The sequence below is a fragment of the Odocoileus virginianus genome, chromosome 33, assembly GCF_023699985.2.
Source record: "Odocoileus virginianus isolate 20LAN1187 ecotype Illinois chromosome 33, Ovbor_1.2, whole genome shotgun sequence".
Classification (NCBI taxonomy): domain Eukaryota; kingdom Metazoa; phylum Chordata; class Mammalia; order Artiodactyla; family Cervidae; genus Odocoileus; species Odocoileus virginianus.
Window position 1 is genome coordinate 19279985 of NC_069706.1, and position 19353 is coordinate 19299337.

Genomic DNA, 19353 nt, shown 5'->3' on the forward strand with positions numbered 1-19353 from the left:
TCTGGTGCTCAGTGGTAAAGAATCCACCTGCCAATGCAGGAGATGTGGGTTCAATGAGAAGATCTCCTGGAAAAGGCAATGGAAAGCCATTCCACTATTCTTCCCTGGGAAATCCCATAGACAGAGGAGCCCGGCAGGCAACAGTCCATGGGATCACAAAAGAGCTGAACCCAACTTAGTGACTAAACAACAACAAATTTCTATCTTGGCTTTTGGTTCTGCTGACCTCCTTGTTTGGCGCTCTCTTAGTAACCAGTGGCCTCGGCTTCAGTCTTCAAACCAGTGGCCTCGGCTTCAGTCTTCATTCACTTATGCCAAAAATAAGTTCCTTGAGTGAGGTCTTCAGCAGTAGTTCCCAGCTTTTTCAAACTGGAGAATTACCTTCATAGCCAAAAATGTTGGTTCATCTCCACATAATAGTACTTGTATTCTTCAAAGATTTGAGCATGCATAGTAACAAAGAAGTTCATATATATATATATCTTATCATTACAGCAGAATCTATAGACATTTCAAGAAAGCTAGTACACTAGCGAGTACTAGAAAGACATGAGTTTGAGCCGGCTTCAGGAGTTGGTGATGGACAGGAAAGCCTGGCGTGCTGCAGACCCTGGGGTTGCAAAGAGTCGGACGTGACAACTGAACTGAACTGAGTACACAAACAGGCAGATAGTCTGTATTTTGTTTATAGACAATGTTTGATCTACAAATAGATTTATTAACCCTTTTTGATAATTCTCTACTTCCTATAGAATTAAAATCATTCTTGCATCTACATGATGCAAAATGAAGCTCAGTGAACCAGTGAAGTTGCTCAGTCTTTGCGACCCCATGGACTGTAGCCTACCAGGCTCTGTCCATGAAATTTTCCAGGCAAGAGTACTGGAGGGGGTTGCCATTTCCTTCTATGAATGAAGGTCAGGAACTTAGGTAATTCGATCATTTGAGCCAAATGTTCACTTCCCCCTTATAACTTGCTCTCCGCATTCCCAAGAAATTGAGTAGTATAGACTGAGGTGCCTGCTTAATTCCCAAGGATTATTTAAGCAAGTAGCATCTCTTGAATTATCTGAATATTTGTATTTTCTGCCTGAGTAAGATTTTGGAGACCTTCCTTTTAAAGAACCCACCTGAAAATGCAGGTAGACGTCAGAGACATGGGTTTGATCCCTAGGTTGGGAAGATCCCCCAGAGAAGAGATCCCACTCCAGTATTCTTGCCTGGAGAATCCCACAGACAGAGGAGCCTGGCAGGTTGCAGTCCATAGGGTCGCACAGAGTTGGACATGACTGAAGTTACTTAGTACGCACACACCATTATAAAACAAGAAAATTCTGGTGTTATTTTAAAACTATAGTCAAGATTAAAAAAGCAAGACGAGTCTATACCTACCTCGTGCTTGGTTAACTTTTTCCTGCTTTCCAGTTGGATAAATCAAATCCATGGACGGGTAAAACAATAGGCTGGATTTAAGAGGAAGGTTTACATGAGAGCAAGGACCAAATGGGTTCTTTCTATACCCCTGTTCGCTGTGTCTTTTGGGCCAAAGTTACATAGGCTATAAGATCAAAAGAGAATCAAAAGATCAACAACAGAAGATCAAAAATGAATCTCCCAACGCAATCTGTACTACTGAATGGGCAACTTTATACTAAGATGAAAGCCTTGCTTCTATTCTTTCTCTCAGACACTACTTAAGGATGTCACCTCATTGTTTTTTTCTGTTGCGCCCTCCCAAGTAGGGAGGATAATAATGCCATAAACATATCTCCCTGGTCACTAGTTAAACATTTCTAAACTCTTTGATATATTTCACTTTTATAAATTAGAAGAGATATTAAAATATATATTCAAGTAGAGCCACACTCTATGCAAAATAGTGTTCCTGGAAACGTCTCAAAAATTGTCAAATAAGTGTATTAAGAAAGTAAAGTGTTAAATCTGGTTGCATATTCACAGCTAGTGCTTTTGGACTTTGATGTAACTAAAGTTAACTAGTATCTGGTGGAATTTTGTCACCCATCAGCTAAATCAGCTCTTGTACACAAGTAGTGAATGTTAATCATTTCTTTTTTTCTTAAACTAAAGGAAGAAGAATTCCTCTGCATGGAAAATGACATTTTTAAATATCAAACCCATTGCTTGGGCATTCTCTCTAATAACCTTAGGGACTGAAATGCTGAATTCTGTCTTCAGTTTCTACTATGTAAAGCTTTTTTTACATCTGTACAAGGTTTCAGAAGTGGCCTTTTACCAAGCCCAGGTGAGATGGAGCCCTTGTCACCCTTTTACTTTAGGAAAGCTTCTCCTTCTAGTTGTGCCTTGTGATTTTCCAAAAAGCTGATGCTTCACAAGTTGAAAGAGTTACCAAGAAAAGGTTATCCACATCCAAGATCCTCTGTTTAAGGGCAAAGAGACTTTTCAAAGATGGTCACTTATAACAGCTTTAATGTGTATGTGTTAAATCTAGAGAAATGATACAGATGAACCTATTTGCAGGGGAAGAATAGAGATGCAGATGTGGAGAACAGATGTGTAGACACAATGGGGGGGATGGGGCGTTGGGATGAATGGCAAGATTTAGACTGACGTATGTGCAGTGCCATGTGTAAAACATAACCGATGGGAACCTGCCGAATAGCACAGGGAGCTCAGCTCAGAGCCCTCTGGGGACGTAGATGGGTGGGATGGAGGTGGATAAGAGGGAGGGGATATATGTATACATATAGCTGATTCATTTCCTTGTACAGCAGAAACTATCAACATTGCAAAGCAACTATATCCCAATTATAGTAAACAATGACAGCTTAGAGTTTAATGGGTACATTTTTGGTTACCTAGAAAAATTCCTTATGTGAAAAAATTAGAATTGTTATTAAGATATTCTGTGTTTTGAAATGGCCCATATATTCACACATTGTATTGTAACTTATTACCAATTAGGTGGTCAGGATGGATAGAGTTCATGGTCTTAAAAACCCATATGGTTTATAATGTTACTTGTTTATTACTAACAACATCCTTGATCTAATAAGTTTTTTTCCATTTTGAGATAGCAAACACTAATATTTTAACCTTTCCTAATGAGATTATGTGAAACCGTGCCATGGTCTGTAAACAGGCCATCATTCTTTGCGAAGGCATGGCCGTGTGCCTTGTGGGGAGACGCTGTAGCATAATGATTGAATGCATGGACTCCAGGGTCCTCTGCCCTGGCTCAGTCATTTATTAGCCGAGAAAGTTGCTTAACTTCTCTGACCCTCAGTTTCCTTATAGAGAAAGGATAAGAATAGTCCCAGCTTCATAGGGTTGTTTTAAGGATTTAATGAAATAATTCGTGTAAAAATGTGTTCCGTGCCTAAACACAAAGTGAATGCACTCTGGTTTAGCTGTCCTTGGACTTGCCTGGTAGCTCAGATGGTAAAGCGTCTGCCTACAATGCAGGGGACCCAGGTTCGATCCCTGGGTCGGGAAGATCCAATGGAGAAGGAAATGGCAACCCACTCCAGTATTCTTGCCTGGAAAATCCCGTGGACTGAGGATCCTGGTAGGCTACAGTCCATGGGGTCACAAAGAGTCGGACACGACTGAGCGACTTCACTTAGCTGTCATTATTATTTCAGTATGTATACTTCCTGCTGATTCTGGAAGCAGTGACTTTTTTTTTTTCCAACTGATCAACTTTGGTTACTTCATATTAGTTAAAAATTCAAGTTATTTTCATCAGGGTAAACTACACTAAAATAATCCTGTGGTTGTTTTTTTTTTCCCTAGATGATTTTAATGATTTGGAATGCTCTTAACGACCTGACGGGGTATTTTCACAACAACTCTAAGGCAGACTGCTGTTCCAGTCGTCACAGTTCTGTTTTGTATGGTGCCCCTTTATATGCAGCAGCCTTCCTGCTTCCTTGGTTCCCCTGGAAATACTATCATGAAGGTGACTGGCTTAGTGGGCTTCACCTGGTGGTATCATTATGCGCTTTTGACAGCACGCTTACCTTTGTTCAGCAAGCCCAGTGTATACTGTTTGCAGAAATTTTCACTAGATACGAAAGTCGGCTTCAGCTTATTAAAATCAACCAAGTGGCGTCACTGGTAGGATCTACCAGTATCCTCTTCTGTGGCCTCATCTCTGATAACATGGAAATTTTGCTCAATTTTCAGGTCATCGCTGTTGTTGTTGCCATTTTGGCCACTGCCAGCCTTTATACTGGCATGTGCCACCTGAGTCGCTTAGAACCTAAAAGAAGCCCCGAGGAAAACTTTTTCTCAGAAACTGTACAGGATCTCCCCTGGACTTCTGTCATCTCATTGATGAGACAAATCTTGACCCAGAAAAACTTTCGCCTTTTTCTGATAGTGAATTTCTTCCAAGTCTTCCATTTAACCTTCTTCAGTAACTTCATGATGATATTTGTTGATAACCTCATTCCCACGGATGTTCTTCCTTCTTCCATAAGGAGCATCATGTATGGGGCAGGCTTTATCTGCCCACAGGTATGTGGTGATTCTTCATGTATCTTCCTAAAGGGATTAAAGATATAACTCTTACCTAGGCTAGGGCCTTCCCTGGTGGTTCAGTGGTAAAGAATCCACCTGCCATTTCAGGAGATGCAGATTCAATCCTTGGGTCAGGAGGATCTCCTGGAGGAGGAAATGGCAATTTTCAGATCACCCGCTCCAGTACTCTTGCCCAGGAAATCCCATGGACCAAGGAGCCTGGCGGGCTACAGTCCATGGGATCGCAAAAGAGTCAGACATGACCTAGCAAATAAACAAGAACTTACCTGGCTGAGAGTTAAAAACCTGATTGTATCAGTAATGAAAAAATGATTCGGATTTATTAAGAGGCCCAAAGCTTCAGATTCCCTGCATTAGACAAGATTCAGTAGGAATATGATGGAAACAAGAGATGCAAAGAAGAAAGGAAGGAAAACCCAATAAAAGCTGAGCACTGTGATATTTTTAATATTTTAGCTTTTGAATTTTGTTCTCTTGAGCTTCCTCATTTAAACCTCTGCAGAGCTACGGAAGAAAATGCATGGCTTCCTGTGAACATGTCATTTTGCTTTATCCTGATATTTAAGATTCCTGTGACTGTTAGAAGGAAGAAGAGTTATTTGATCATGGATTCCTGAAGCCAGGTTTCAAAAGCACTTGGCTAAAAAACGAAGTCCTAAAATTCCAGAGTGTTAGTAAAATTCCATGACCATGACCATTTTTGTAGAGGGTGTGCCTTTCTTCAAAAAATATACTAGCCTGTTGTTTTTTTACATGATTTGGAGAACTCATGAATAAAATTGCTTCCCTTAACCTAAATCTATCCTGCAAAAATATGACTTGACCTAGCCTATGATATAGATTTTTCCTGTTTTCACGATTAAAATCTATAATCTGTACCCTTCAGAGAGTAAGTTGAATAATTTAGATAGACGAGTTTTTACTATTTACTAACTTTTACAAAGATTTAAGCCCTGTGGAATAGAAATAGTTCTGGAATGTTCTAAGTGTTGCCACACTTTCTTAGGCAAAGTATATGGGATAGAATTTGCCTTTCTGCCATTAGCTCAAGGCCTTTATCATAGTTTGGTTACTGTATATACCATAATATTGAGAACTCACATTTTTTTGAGTGCTTACTGTGTGCCAGGGGCTATGCCAACTACATCGTATACATTATCTCGTGTAATCCTAACTACCATTATCTTGTGCAATCCTGACAAATACCTTTGAGAGAAAGACCTTCCAAATGAGAAAAGGGAGGCTCAGAGGCCCTTAAAGTTGTACATTTTAAGATTCTGTCATGGTCTGTTTAGCAGAGATTACCAAATAAAGTATCAGTTTTTGGCTTAGCGATATAGTCTCAGGTACTATGTGTACATAATAAAATTATACTCTTAATGGCAGTTTGAGAGTTTTCAAGCTGTTTGTTGCTGTGTTCAATGACCCAGAATGGGGAGCTGCTTGAATTCTTGTTTCTATTAGTTATTGTCAGATTCTAGGCTATATATACATTCTCACTTTTAATCATGTACTTGCCTATAGTATCTCCTCTTCTCCAGGCAAAAACAAGTTTGTTAAACTCTTACCTAATTTTTTTTTTTTTTTTTAAAGAGTAGATAGCTATTTGGAGGCTTCCCAGGTGGCGCAGTGGTAAAGAATCTGCCTGCCAATTCAGGAGACACAAGAGACATGGGTTAGATCCCTGGAAAGATCTCCTGGGTAAGGAAATGGCACCCCGCTCCACTATTCTTGCCTGGAGAATCCCCATGGATAGAAGAGCCTGGCAAGCTTACAGTCCATAGGGTCACAAAAATCAGGACTGGGCGACTAAGCACACACACACATGGGTATTTTTAAGCAGCTTCATTGAGATGTAACTCACATACCATACTTATTAATTCACCCATTTAAAGTATACAATTCAGCGGGTTTTAGTATATTCACAGACATGTACAGCCATTACCACAGTCAGTTTTACTTTTTAAAAAAATTGTAAACTTTTTGGTTGTGCTGTGCATCTTGCAGGATTTCAATTCCCTAACCAGAGACTAGGCCCAGATTGCAGCAGTGAAAGCCTGAAATCCTAACCACTAGGGCACCACGGAACGCCCACTACAGTCAATTTTAGTACATTACATTTTAAAAAAAATAAATATGTATGAGTTGAAATAAGGTGGTTTTTTGGTTATGGTTTCTCTGAGGTATGATTGACTCTCAATAAACTACATGTATTTAAACTGTATGACTTGGTACATTTTGACCTATGTCTGCACCGTGAAGCTATCCCCACAATCAAAGTAGTAGACATACCCATTTCTCTCCAAATTGTCTTTGTGCCTGTTGGTAATCTGTCCCTTTAATTCTATCTATTTTCTAGATTTTTATACACATGGAATAATATAATATGTACTGTTTTTTGGCCTGGATTCTTCTGTCGCCTTGTTGTGGTTATCAATACTTCACTCCTTTTTATTGCTGAATAATATTCCATTGTATGGATATACAACAGTTTGTTTACCTATTCACTTTTTGATGGGCATTTGGGTTTCCAGTTTTTGGCTATTATAAACAAAGCTGCTATGAACATTCATGTCTTTGTATGGACACATTCTTTTCTTTCTCTTGGATAAACCCCTTGAAGTAGAATGGTTGGTCTGCATGGTAGGTGTATGTTTACTGAAGACACTGACAACCTGTCTTCCAAAGTGGTTGTACCATTTTACATTCCTCCCAATAATATAAAGTTTTCCGGTTGTTCCACCTTCTCATCAGTACTATATCAGGCTATTTAGTTCTGGCCATATTAGTAGGTGTGAAGCAGCAGTATCTTACTATGGTTTTGATTTGCATTTTCCTGATGACTGCTAATGATGTTGAGTATCTTTTAATGTGCTTACTTGCCACACATATGTCTTTTTGATAAATTATTTGTTCAAATTTTTAAAAATTGAATTGTATAATATTGAATTGTAAGAGTACTTTTTATATTCGATATATTATGTAGCCTCAGTAAAAGTGCTTTTTTAGATGTATGTTCAGCAATATTTTCTTCCAGTCTTTCTTGGCTACTAAATTTTAAGAGAAGTATAGCCAAAAGATTTCGATGATTCTTTTCTCAAACCTTCATACTAATATATGTGTTTCTGTTGATCTCAATAAAAAATCATTATAAAATGGAAATCCAAAATTGCCTTAAATTTTATTCTTGATTTCTAGAAAAGTGACACCTATAAATTATTGTGGGTAAAAAAGACAGCTCTTGGGAATTTGCTGTTGTTTTTTGGCTAGGTCATTTTAACACACTGCCTGTTGGTTCTGGTAATGAAGGCTAGGTGCTGTATTTTCATTTTCTCAGAGTGTCTTCCCCATAGCTTGCTTTTAAGGAGTTGAATAAATGAAAGAAGAATGAGGAAGTGTTCTTTCTCTGTAATAACTGTTTTAATAGGCTTGTGACTCTTCCACATCCCACTCACCTCCAGAAGGCAGAATAGTAAATGGGTTAGGAGCATGGAGACTGCCCAGGGAGAAGTCTGCCGCCCCTCTTATTAGCTGTGTGACCCTGGCTGAGTTATTGAAGCTCTCTGTGTCTCAGTTTCCTTCTCTGTAAAATGGGAATAAAAATGGTGCCTAAAGATTATAATGAGAATTAAATGAATTAACTTTGTAAGGCATACAAAGTTCTTGAAATAGTTCCTGGCACAAAATAAACACTCTAGAAATGTTAACTTCTATTATTAAATCTCAGTACAGCGAATATTTATTAAATGTTCACTGTAAACACAGCACTGCCTTTGTCTTTGTTTCGATTTAAGCTTCTTTGGCATCTGTTTGCCAACACTTGTGCTGGGACACATTATTCACGAGCTTCTACTTGATAAACATATGAATGGAGAGCCAAAATCCTCAGTCTGTGGAAAGCTGTGTTTTAGTACAAGCAAAAGTAGTCTCTTTTTGTGTTGTTTATTACTCCTCGTTGGCTCATGTGTTTTTACACTGGACAGAATTATAACAGCTACCAATTATTAAGTACTTTGTATGATGAGAGAGACAGAGACAGAGGGGGAGTGCTAGAGGGAGGATTTTGGTGATTTTGGTAAAGGGGGAGTACATGCAATCAAGCATGCTTATTTTTTAGAAAGTTTCTGCTGGTCTCTGCTAGTCACAAAAAACAGTTGTCACCATGAAGGATTTTTAGTGCTTTTCTAGGTATGAGAAGATACATTTGACTCATAAAATCAGCTCCTGAGAATGTCTAACTACTGAAGACCTGTCCTGCCAGTTGGCTGGAGCACAGAGGGCCTCATTTCTGCTCTCCACTCTAAACCTTGCAGGGGGGTGTTGGAGGTCAGCAGCTTCCGGAGAACCTGATTTAATCCTTTTAGAGGTAGATGGCGAGCACCCACGGCAAGTGCCAGTTTGTGGTTGACACTCGGTAATCTGGTTTCAAAATCTTGCACTTTGTCGCATGTTTCTTAGAGTATTACTCTCATATCTTGTGTGGTATTTTATGTGTTGGAGATTGAGAACAAGAAGCTTCATTTCAAAATGTGGAACTGTGTAAATTTATAGTATTATTGTTATATATAGGAATATAAGGGGACTTGGTCTGTTTTACATACTTTATCTTATAGAACTCTGAGAAATGGCATGGATCCTCTCAATCACCATTTTACCATCCAGAAAAAAGTGCTTTTGTTCCTTGAAAGTAGAGAAGTAAACCAAAAAATCAGTCAGAGGGGAAAACCCTTACGTTTGTTAAAGAATATTGTTATTATACTTACATCATTAAAAATTCTCTTCTAATTGTATGCACATTTAGTTAGTGAAAGTGATTCAGGGCTAAACAGTGTACTTTTTTATTGAAACCAAAAAGTATCTTCTAATCTTTGTTAATGTACGTATGTATATTTAGCACTAACTTTTAGGTCTAGAACAATGAACTTTTTCATTGCTAGCAAGAAATGCAGGAAAAAATGTGATTGAACTCTCAACATGAATCTGTTAGAAAGATGAAAATACATAAGATTAGACAGGAAACACAAACAGAAGAAATGTTGGTACAATCATAAACTATTGTTCATTTCTGGTGCTTGATTTTAGGATAAAAAAGTACATTTCAGATATATCTGAAATTCTTACTAAGAAGAATAGTAAAATGTTTATTTTACTATTCACCACTGTGTGCGAGGTGAATTCTAGGCTTTAATCCCAAATTTTAAACTCTGAATTTATTTTAGATTTGAGTTGGCCTTTTCACATTACAATGAAGCAATGCTGGTTGTTTCAAAGTGATGGTTCTTTCATAGTTGGTTTTAGTAAAACCTCCTCATGTTAGTGTGAAAATAAAAATGTATAAAACTATTTCCCAGTTTGTCCATTTTATAGGAAATAATAGCTGTTTCTTTGTTTTTCTGTAGTATATTAGTCAACTTTTATGGGTATAAACGGATAATAACACTTCTAACCATGATAGGTAGTATTAGTTGTGTTTTTCAACTGATACTTTGATTCAGAAGCAAATTTATTTTTTGCTGAGAATGTTTGTTTTGCTATCAGGAAGAGTAAACCTATTTCACTGGATTCCGTCTTAATGTTATGTCAATCTGTTTCCATTTCAGTGCCTTGTACTTATCAGCCAGTCCTGGCTGAGGAAGTTTGGTTACTATAAGATGATCTTATTTTCATTCTACCTAGAAGGAACAGCCTCCATTGTCATGTTGCTTCTTGGACAGCAGTACTATTACTTTTTGGCTCTGTATCTCACTGTTATCATGTAAGTAAATGCCAGTGTCAATCCCTAAATTACAGTAGATCGTGCCATTTCCTTTTAAGCAGTGAAACATCTTTGATCTGAAATGTGTTTAGTATTCATTTCTAGGCAGTCTTTATACTTTTCTGTCTTCTTATTTGGGGGGGAACTTTTTTTTTTAATGTGGAGTCTTTTTTTTTTTCCTTTTTTAACCAAAAATAGTCTTTGTTGAATTTGTTACAATATTGCTTCTGTTTTATGTTTTGGGTTTTTTGGCCAGGAAGTATATGGGAATCCCTGATCAGGGATTGAACCCGTACCTCCTGCACTTGAAGGTGAAGACTTAGCCACTGGGCCACCAGGGAAGCCCATCTTTCTGTCTTCATTTTTGCAGGGATTTCTTTCTTTTTATTTATTTATTTTTTCAGTTTTATTTATTTATTTTTTTACTTTACAATATTGTATTGGTTTTGCCATACATTGACATGAATCTGCCATGGGTGTACATGTGTTCCCCATCCTGAAACCCCCTCTCACCTCCCTCCCCATCCCATCCCTCTGGGTCATCCCAGTGCACCAGCCATGAGCACCCTGTCTCATGCGTCGAACCTGGACTGGCGATTTGTTTCACATATGATAATTTACATGTTTCAATTTTGCAGAGATTTCTAATGCTCAGTTTTGTAGTAAAGTTAAGTTCCTCTTTCTAACCTATCAAGTGCATCATTTAGTAAATCCTGCTGCCAAATAAAGATCTTATCCCCCAAAGATGTTCTTTGCCATCTTGGGAAATGGCTCTACCATCTATCTAGTTGCCCGGGTCGGAGACTGAGAAGTTGTCTTTGCCATCCCTTTCTTGTCTCCTGCATCTAATAAGCTACCAGTTATTAGCAGTTTTAGCTCCCTAATATGTCCTGAATCCATCCCTTCTCTGTTCCCATTGTAATTCCTTTAGCTCAGGTCCTCGTCATCTCCTACCTGGATTTCCATATAACCTCCTACATGGTCCCCTTGCCCCTAGTCCCCAGGTGCTTCTAGAATAGCGTGTCATTCCTTTGCTTAAGTGGCTTCTCCGTGCTTTCAGGATATAATGCAAAATGATAACATATGAGGCCCTTTGTTATACAGGCCCTGTTTACCTCGACATCTTCATTTCTTGTTACTCCTCCACTTACAACGAACTCTTGCCCTAGAGAAACACTTTGCAGTGTCAGGTTCAAACACCTCTGTGTCTAACGTGCACCATTCTATGCCTGAAAAGCTTTCACCGTTCTTACCTGGCTCTCTCCTAGTGTTTCTTTAGGCTGCAGCTCAGGGATGTGCTTTCTGGAAAGCCTTCCTCAGTTTCCTCATCTGGATTAGGTATCCCTGCTACATGACCCCAGTGTCCCATGCTTATCTCTGTAGCATTGATCCTCCTGTCTGTGACTATCTTTGGCCCCCATTGGACTGAGCTTTATTATGAATAAGATCTAGTTTCTTATTACTGTGGCCCCATCATCTACTACAGTTCCTACAAATAGTTGGTCCTTAGAAAATCTGTTTTGGGTGAATGAACTAATAAATCTAACTCCAGGTCCCTGATGGAACAACTTGAGAAGATTTAACTGCATTTTGAGTAAATCAGAAGTGGCAAATATAGTAATTAACTCAAAGTATTGATCTCTGTAAAACCTGAAGATTTAGAACCCCATATAGATAACTATTCTGTAATTCTACCATGGTAGTTCTGGTTATGTCATATTTAAAAGATGTTTTAATAGTGATTTTTAGAATGAAAATTTTTGTTTGCTTTTTCTTTTTTTTACTTAAACCATCCCCCCATTTTCTTTCTTCTATCATAATTAAAATGTTTTATGTCCCTTAATAGTTCTTAATTTTCCTCTTGATACCAAAAGATTTCTGTATTGGGTGTGATGTTGAACTAGAAGACTTTCTAAGTGCTTCTCCAGTTAAAATATATTGGAATTTAAATATATATATGTATTTAATTATTTTTGGGCTGTGCTGAATCTTTGTTGCTTCGCAGGCTTTTCCCTAGTTCCAGCAAGCAGGGGCTACTCTTACCTGCCATACGTGGGCTTCGTGTTGCAGGACACAGGCTCTAGGGCTCTCAGGCTTCAGTAGCTGCAGTTCGGAGGTCTCAGTCATTGTGGCTCCCGGGCCACAGAGCACAGGTTCAATAGCTGTGGTGCACAGTCTTGGCTGCTCTGTGTGGCATATGGGATCTTCCCAGACCAGGGATTGAACCCGAGTCTCCTGCATTGGCAGGAGGATTCTTTACCACTGAGCCACCAGAGAAGCCCTGGAATTTATTTTATTAAATACTACATATGCAATATTTTAGTTAGCTCATTGTTTTTTTGCATGGGACAAAGATTGTACAAAAGAAATAAAAGAAGATAATATACCTTTCCTTAGCTTATGATAAACAATTAGCTAACATAAGCAGTAGATTTTAAAGTTAAACTGAGAAAAAGTTTAAAATATCTCCTGTACTTGACTTCTGTTATCAAAGATTTAAGCAGATTTAACGAACAGGTAGTCAACTAAGAATGAGTAAAAAGCATAGTAAAATTGTCAAAATGTATTTATTTTATTTTTAAAAGAGAATTATATATTCATAGATACATTCTTGGAGGATAGAAGTGTGTGCCTAATGTATTTTTATTTTTATAACATATCATTTCATTTTTCCTTTTCTGCAAACCAAATGTCAACTTTGACATTTGATTTTTAAACAGATTTATATCTCCTAGTTATAGAATTTTCATATGTGTACTTTAAAATTGTTTCTAGGGTGATTGTGCAAGCTTCTTTTTGCTTATTTAACCTGCCACTGGCTGACATGGTCGATGCAGACTTCCTGAAGTTCAATCGGCAGTAAGTATATTTTTCTTTTTTTTTTTAATATTTTTCAAATATTAGCTATAAAGATATCACATGGAGGGAGAACATATTAGTATCTCCGTATCTCAGTTATATTGCCACTATAAATCATGTAACTGAGAGATGGTCATAAGAAGCAGCATTGGAAGTCAGAGAGCAGAACATAATAAGATATTCATAATTGTTCACCCTGGGCAACTTTTCCCTGCTTTCGAAAGGACATGGTAATTTTTCATCCCAAAACTTCATACGGCTGGTGCTACAACAAGGTTAAATCTCAGAAACCAAAGTGAAATCTCAAATAGCTTTATTTTATAATATAGTAAGTCCCCTATGTACAAACCTTCAAGTTGCAAACTTTCAAAGATGTGCATGTATTCCATCAACTTCAGGCTAAGTGAAATCCCAGCTTGCCCTCCCATTGCTGACAATCCTTTAGCTCTATCTGGTCTCATTTCTTCTCCCTCCTCCAGTTAGTAACTCTTCTTGCCTGTTCACTCAATGCCAACTGTTGAACTGTAAGATTAAAAATGCTTTCTTTTTGTTTTCTGTTTGTTTTTTATGTATTATTTGTGTGAAAGGTATTATAAACTATTATAGTACAGTATTATATAACCAACTGTGTTAGTTGGGTACCTAGGCTAACTTTGTTGGACTTATGAATGTGTTCTTGGAACATAGTTCATTCGTATGTAGGGGACTTACTGTACTGCACTGGATGATCAGGCAAAGTGACCTTTACTCTGTAGCATCACAAGAATTGAAATTGAAAATCAAGGTCCATCTTATCCTTTTTTTACTTGAAAAAGTGTAAGCTGATGATGAGAGGTTTTCTTCTTCAGTATGGTTATTATAAATGCTTTAGATCAGCCATAAAATTCACTTGACTGGCACATATTTTCTGATATGTACCCTATTTTATGGATTAGAGAAGAATGTGTTATTTTAAGACCAGCACAGTCTTTATTAGCTTTGTAAAAACTGCATGGCCTTTTTTTTTCTTCAGTCGCTCAGTTGTGTCCGACTCTTTGCGACCCCACAAACTGCAGCATGCCAGGTCTCCCTGTCCATCACCAACTCTCAGAGTTTACCCAAACTTATGTCCACTGAGTCATTGATGCCATCTAACTGTCTCAACCTCTGTCGTCCCCTTCTCCTCCTGCCCTCAATCTTTCCCAACATCAGGGTCATTTCAAATGAGTCAGTTCTTCGCATGAGGTGGCCAAAGTATTGGAGTTTCAACTTCAGCATCAGTCCTTCCAATGAACACCCAGGACTGATCTTTAGAATGGACTGGTTGGATCTCCTTGCAGTCCAAGGGACTCTCAAGAGTCGTCTCCAACACCATAGTTCAAAAGCATCAATTCTTTGGCGCTCAGCTTTCTTTAGAGTCCAACTCTCACATTCATACATGACTACTGGGAAAACCATAGGCTTGACTAGATGGACCTTTGTTGACAAAGTAATGTAACTTAAATTGAAGGAAGCTTTGCCAACTTGGTGATTTCTCCTTTAAATAATTTCTTCCATGTTTCAGAGTTTGTTGCTAAGTCATATTTGGAGTGATGAGCAAGAAGGTGAGCTCCTTATGTTTCAGAACTATGTCCCTGATGCCTAGAAAAATGACAGACTTAAATCAGTTTTAAAAAAATAAATTAACAAGAAGAAATGTCAGTAAACATCTTTTAACACTCAAATTCTTTTTGAATGAAACTGGGTACTCATGAATAAAATGCCTGAAACAGTTGGAAAGGGAAGGGCAGCGATATTTACCAAATGCCAGTGTGTACAAGCACTGTATGGCTTTTACTCATTCAAGTCTCATACCAGCTGTGTGTGATGGATATTACTGACTCAAAAAATATTTATTGATTGCCTCCTGTATGTCAGGCCCTGTGGTCAATGCTAGGGATACAATATAGCAGGTTTTGTAGTAGCAAATCCCTTTTAAAAACATACTCTCCTATGCACATGCTGGATTCTTCTGACTGAATGGCTATTCTTGAAGAGACATATGCTTTTCTGCTCCCATAAGTTGTGTCCTTATCAAGAGTCAGTACTTTTTGTTTCAAATTGGTTAATGTCAGATGCAATTGTTATTATAATTCCATTTGTGCCGTGCTAAGTTGCTTCAGTCGTGTCCAGATCTTTGCGACCCTATGGACTGGAGCCTGCTAGGCTCCTCTGTCCATGGAATTTTCCAGGCAAGAGTACTGGAGTGGGTTGCCATTTCCTCCTCTGGGGGACCTTCTCAACCCAGGGATCGAACCCAGGTCTCATGTCTCCTGCGTTGGCAGTCAGGTTCTTTACCACTAGCTCCACCTGGGAAGCCCCATAATTACATGTAGTTACACATATTTTATAAACTTAGGAAATCTATGTATGAAATTAAACATTTCTATGAAAACTAAGTTGAATGCTTTAGAAAGACTTCATAAAGTATAACAAAATTACTACCAAATCTGATGTCTTGAGAACTTTAAATGTTTAGGAAAATAGAAAAATCTAAAAGTATTCTGTATTCAGAATGCCTTGTAAACAACTTTAGGTTCTCTCTATAACTGATGGTAGACACCATAGATCCTGTTGTTTGGATAGTGTACATGCCAGAAAGATGGCACAGCACTTTGATCAGTGGACCCGTACTCAAAAAAAGAGATGAGTAAATGAATATAGCTAAGTTGAAATAGAATGGTCAATTTCTCGTCTTCTGAAAATGATTTTTTTTTGCTTCAGTCAACTGTTGTCCTGATCATGTCAGATAAGAACTTAATCAGAGAGCCAAAGCAGATATAACCCTTGTCCTTGTGACTTTGATGGTCTAATGGAGGATACTGATGGCAGTTATCTTCTTATATTATCATGAAATCATAATTATCCTCATTTTTAGAAAACTAAAACTCTTGAGGAGTTAACTTTCCCAGGGTAATGTAAGCACAGATTGAAGAACTAGGGATGAAACTCAAGCTCTTACGGTCAGATCCATCTTCTTCCAATTCTCTGGCCTCATCTTTTCTTTTTCCTTTTTTTTTTTCTTCCCTTTGTTCACCTCCCCCTTTTTTTCCTCTTCTTCTTCCTCAGTTGCAAGTTTTCCATCATTGGTTGAAACATTGACAAAATTTCAGTTTATTCAGGCAATGCCTTGATTTATTTTATATGCTATAACTTAATTATCAAAAAGTGATATGGCAGGATTCTCACCAAGAATGTATTAAAGTAATCCTTTATAAAATTTGAGGAGGAAGACTTAGGTGTGAATCCCAGTTCTATTAGTTGCTATCTGTGTGTCTGTGGAGAAGCTAGTCTGTCTTCCCAGCCCTACAACAGGAGTGATAATACCTTCCTCACAGGATTGTTGTGGGGCTTATGTGAAATAATACATGTTGTTGCTGGAGGTACTGTGGGTTCAGTTGCAGACCAGTGCAATAAAGCAAATATGGCACTAAGGCAAGTGACAAATTTCTTGTTTTTCCAATGCATATAAAAGTTATGTTTATACCATACTGTAGTTTTTAAAGTATGCAATAGCATTGCGTCTAAAAATGTACATACCCTAATTTAAAAATTCCTTCTTGCTAGTGAAAGTGAAATGTCCGAACAACTACAATAGTAACATCAGAGATCATTGATTACAGATCACTGTAACAAATAGAATAGTAATGATAACCTTTGATATATGGCAAGAATGATCAAAATGTGACTCAGAGGCAGAAAGTGAGAAAATTCTGTTGGAAAAACAGACTTGTTCAATGGAGGTTTATGACAACTGTGCATTATCAGATGATGGTCAGCATTTTGTAGATTGTTTCAATTCTTGTCTATTTAGGCTCAAGGAGGACTTAATAGTCAGAAAGGGCCTTGACACTTGTACACATATACATAGTGTGTATACACATACAGATATACATACAAGTAATTGGTTTGTGATGTAGACTTATGCTACTTTTTTCTATTCCAGGTCACCCCTTTCCTCCATGGTCTTTGGCATCAATGCTTTATTTACCAAACCTGCTCAGTCTTTAGCTCCCATGGTAATACTCTCAAGGCTAAACCAGTTTGGATATGGAAACCCAAACAAAAGGTAGAGTAAAAAAAACACTTTGGAATAATGTAATAGAAATATGAATGCAAACTCAACCTTTTACATTGATGGCTGAGTGATATCTCAGACTTTGGACAGTGTAAGTCATTAACTTACAGGTTGTGAGTAAACTATAATAAAAAGTATTAATGTCAAACAACCTTCAGTAGGAATGCCTTTGAAGTGAAATGAAGTGAAAGTTGCTCAGTCGTGTCTGATGGGACCCCATGGACTATACAGTCCATGAAATTCTCCAAGCCAGAATACTGGAGTGGGTAGCCTTTCCCTTCCCCAGGGGATCTTCCCAACCCAGGGATTGAACCCAGGTCTCCTGCATTGCAGGTGGATTCTTTACCAGCTGAGTCACAAGGGAAGCCCAAGAATACCAGAGTGGGTAGCTTAGCCCTTCTCCAGGAGATCTTCCTGACCCAGGAATTGAACTGGGGTCTCCTGCACTGCAGGTGGATTCTTTACCAACTGAACTATCAAGGAAGCCTTTAAGGGCATTCTTTAAATTATGTATGCTACAAATGTCTACATAATTCACACTAAGCTACATACGGATTGCTTTTCTACATCATTCACTCATTTATCATTTCATTCCACAAATGTTTCTGAGGGCCTGCTGTTATCTGCCAGGTTCAAAGGTGCTGGAGATACAAGATAAATACAAGATAAATAAGGAGTCTCCATGGAGCCCCACAGCTTGCAAAACACTGTCTAAGGCCTCACCAGCCTTTGGTGATAACGGGACACTGTGGCAATGCAGGGAAGAGGTTCCTACCTACTTCTGTCTGCCTAAAGTCAGGGAGCCCTTTGCAAAAGAAAGGTTTCTTGAGCTGAATTTTGGAGGTTGAGTGGATTTTCTCTTCTGAACCTGGGGGAATGTCATTCCAGGCAGAGAAAACAGTGTGGTAAATGTCTGGAAGCATGAGAGAATGCTCATGAAGGTATTCATGTATTCAGTTGACAAACATTGTCCAGAACCTGCCACATCCTAGGCTCCATGATAAGGCAGTGAACAGCAGGGAACAAAACAACCGAAGCCTCTGCCCTCACAGAGCTTATGTTCTAGCGTGAGGGAGGCAGACAAGAAAGTAGCTAAGTAAAATACACAGTGTGTTAGTTGGTGAGAAGTCCTCTGGCGAAAAATAAAACAAGAAGGATGGGAAGGCTTGGGGAAAGCTGCATTTTTACATAAGGTGATGGGGAAGTCTCACGACTAAGCAGGTGACATTTGAATAAAGACCTGAAGGAAGGTGGGAGGGAAGCAGGGTGCTCTCGGGTAGGAGTGTTCCCGGCAGAAAGAACAGTGAGTGCAGACGCACTGAAGTGCAGCAGGTCTGGCACTCGGGCTGATGAGGAGGCTCCCTGTGTGGCTGGAGCAGAGTGAGCAGGCGGAGACCAAACCCACTGGTCCTTGCAGCCCTTCTTTACTGCTCTGGTTTCACTATGAGGTAAATGGTGATGGTGAGGTAGCGGAGGATTTATTCATTTGTTTATCTGACATTTTTTAGAGCAGTTTTTTAAAAAGGATTCTTTATTATTATTGGGCTTCCCTGATGGCTCAGAGGGTAAAGCGTCTGCCCACAATGCAGGAGACCTGGGTTCGATATCTGGGTTGGGAAGATCCCCTGGAAGAGGGCATGACAACCCACTCCAGTATTCTTGCTTGGAGAATCCCGTGGACGGAGGAGCCTGGAAGGCTACAGTCCACGGGGTCACAAAGAGTCGGACACGACTGAGCGACTTCACTTTGCTTATTATTGTTGTTGGCTGCGCTGGCTCTTCTTTGCTTTTTTTGGTCTTTCTCTAGCTGCAGTGAGCGTGGGCTACTATTCCTTGTAGTACACAGGCTTCTCATTGTGGTGGCTTCTCTGGTTGAGGAGCACAGGCTCTAGGCTGCTCCGGCTTCCGCCGTTGCCACATGTGGGCTCTGGGGCTCATCAGCTTCAGTAGTTGTGTCTCACAGGCTCTAGAACATTGGTTTAGCAGTTGTGGAGCACAGGCTTAGTTGCTCCTTGGTATGTGGAATCTTCCCGGACCGGGACTCGATTCCGAGTCCCCTGCATTGGCAGGCAGATTCTTATCCTCTGCACCACCACGGAAAGTCCTAGAGCAGTTTTAG

General features: G+C 38.9%; 1 protein-coding gene across 1 annotated transcript in view; it reads left to right on the top strand.

Moving 5' to 3' along the window:
- LOC110144449 (transmembrane protein 180-like) overlaps positions 1 to 19353 on the top strand; it is a 39720-nt gene that overhangs the window by 2448 nt on the left and 17919 nt on the right. Inside the window, exons 2-6 of the mRNA XM_070461020.1 lie at positions 2089 to 2263; positions 4168 to 4500; positions 10125 to 10279; positions 13055 to 13138; positions 17103 to 17225. Of these exons, the coding sequence (XP_070317121.1) occupies positions 2114 to 2263; positions 4168 to 4500; positions 10125 to 10279; positions 13055 to 13138; positions 17103 to 17225 (845 nt within the window). The 5' untranslated portion in view covers positions 2089 to 2113. The remainder of the gene's footprint in view (positions 1 to 2088; positions 2264 to 4167; positions 4501 to 10124; positions 10280 to 13054; positions 13139 to 17102; positions 17226 to 19353) is intronic.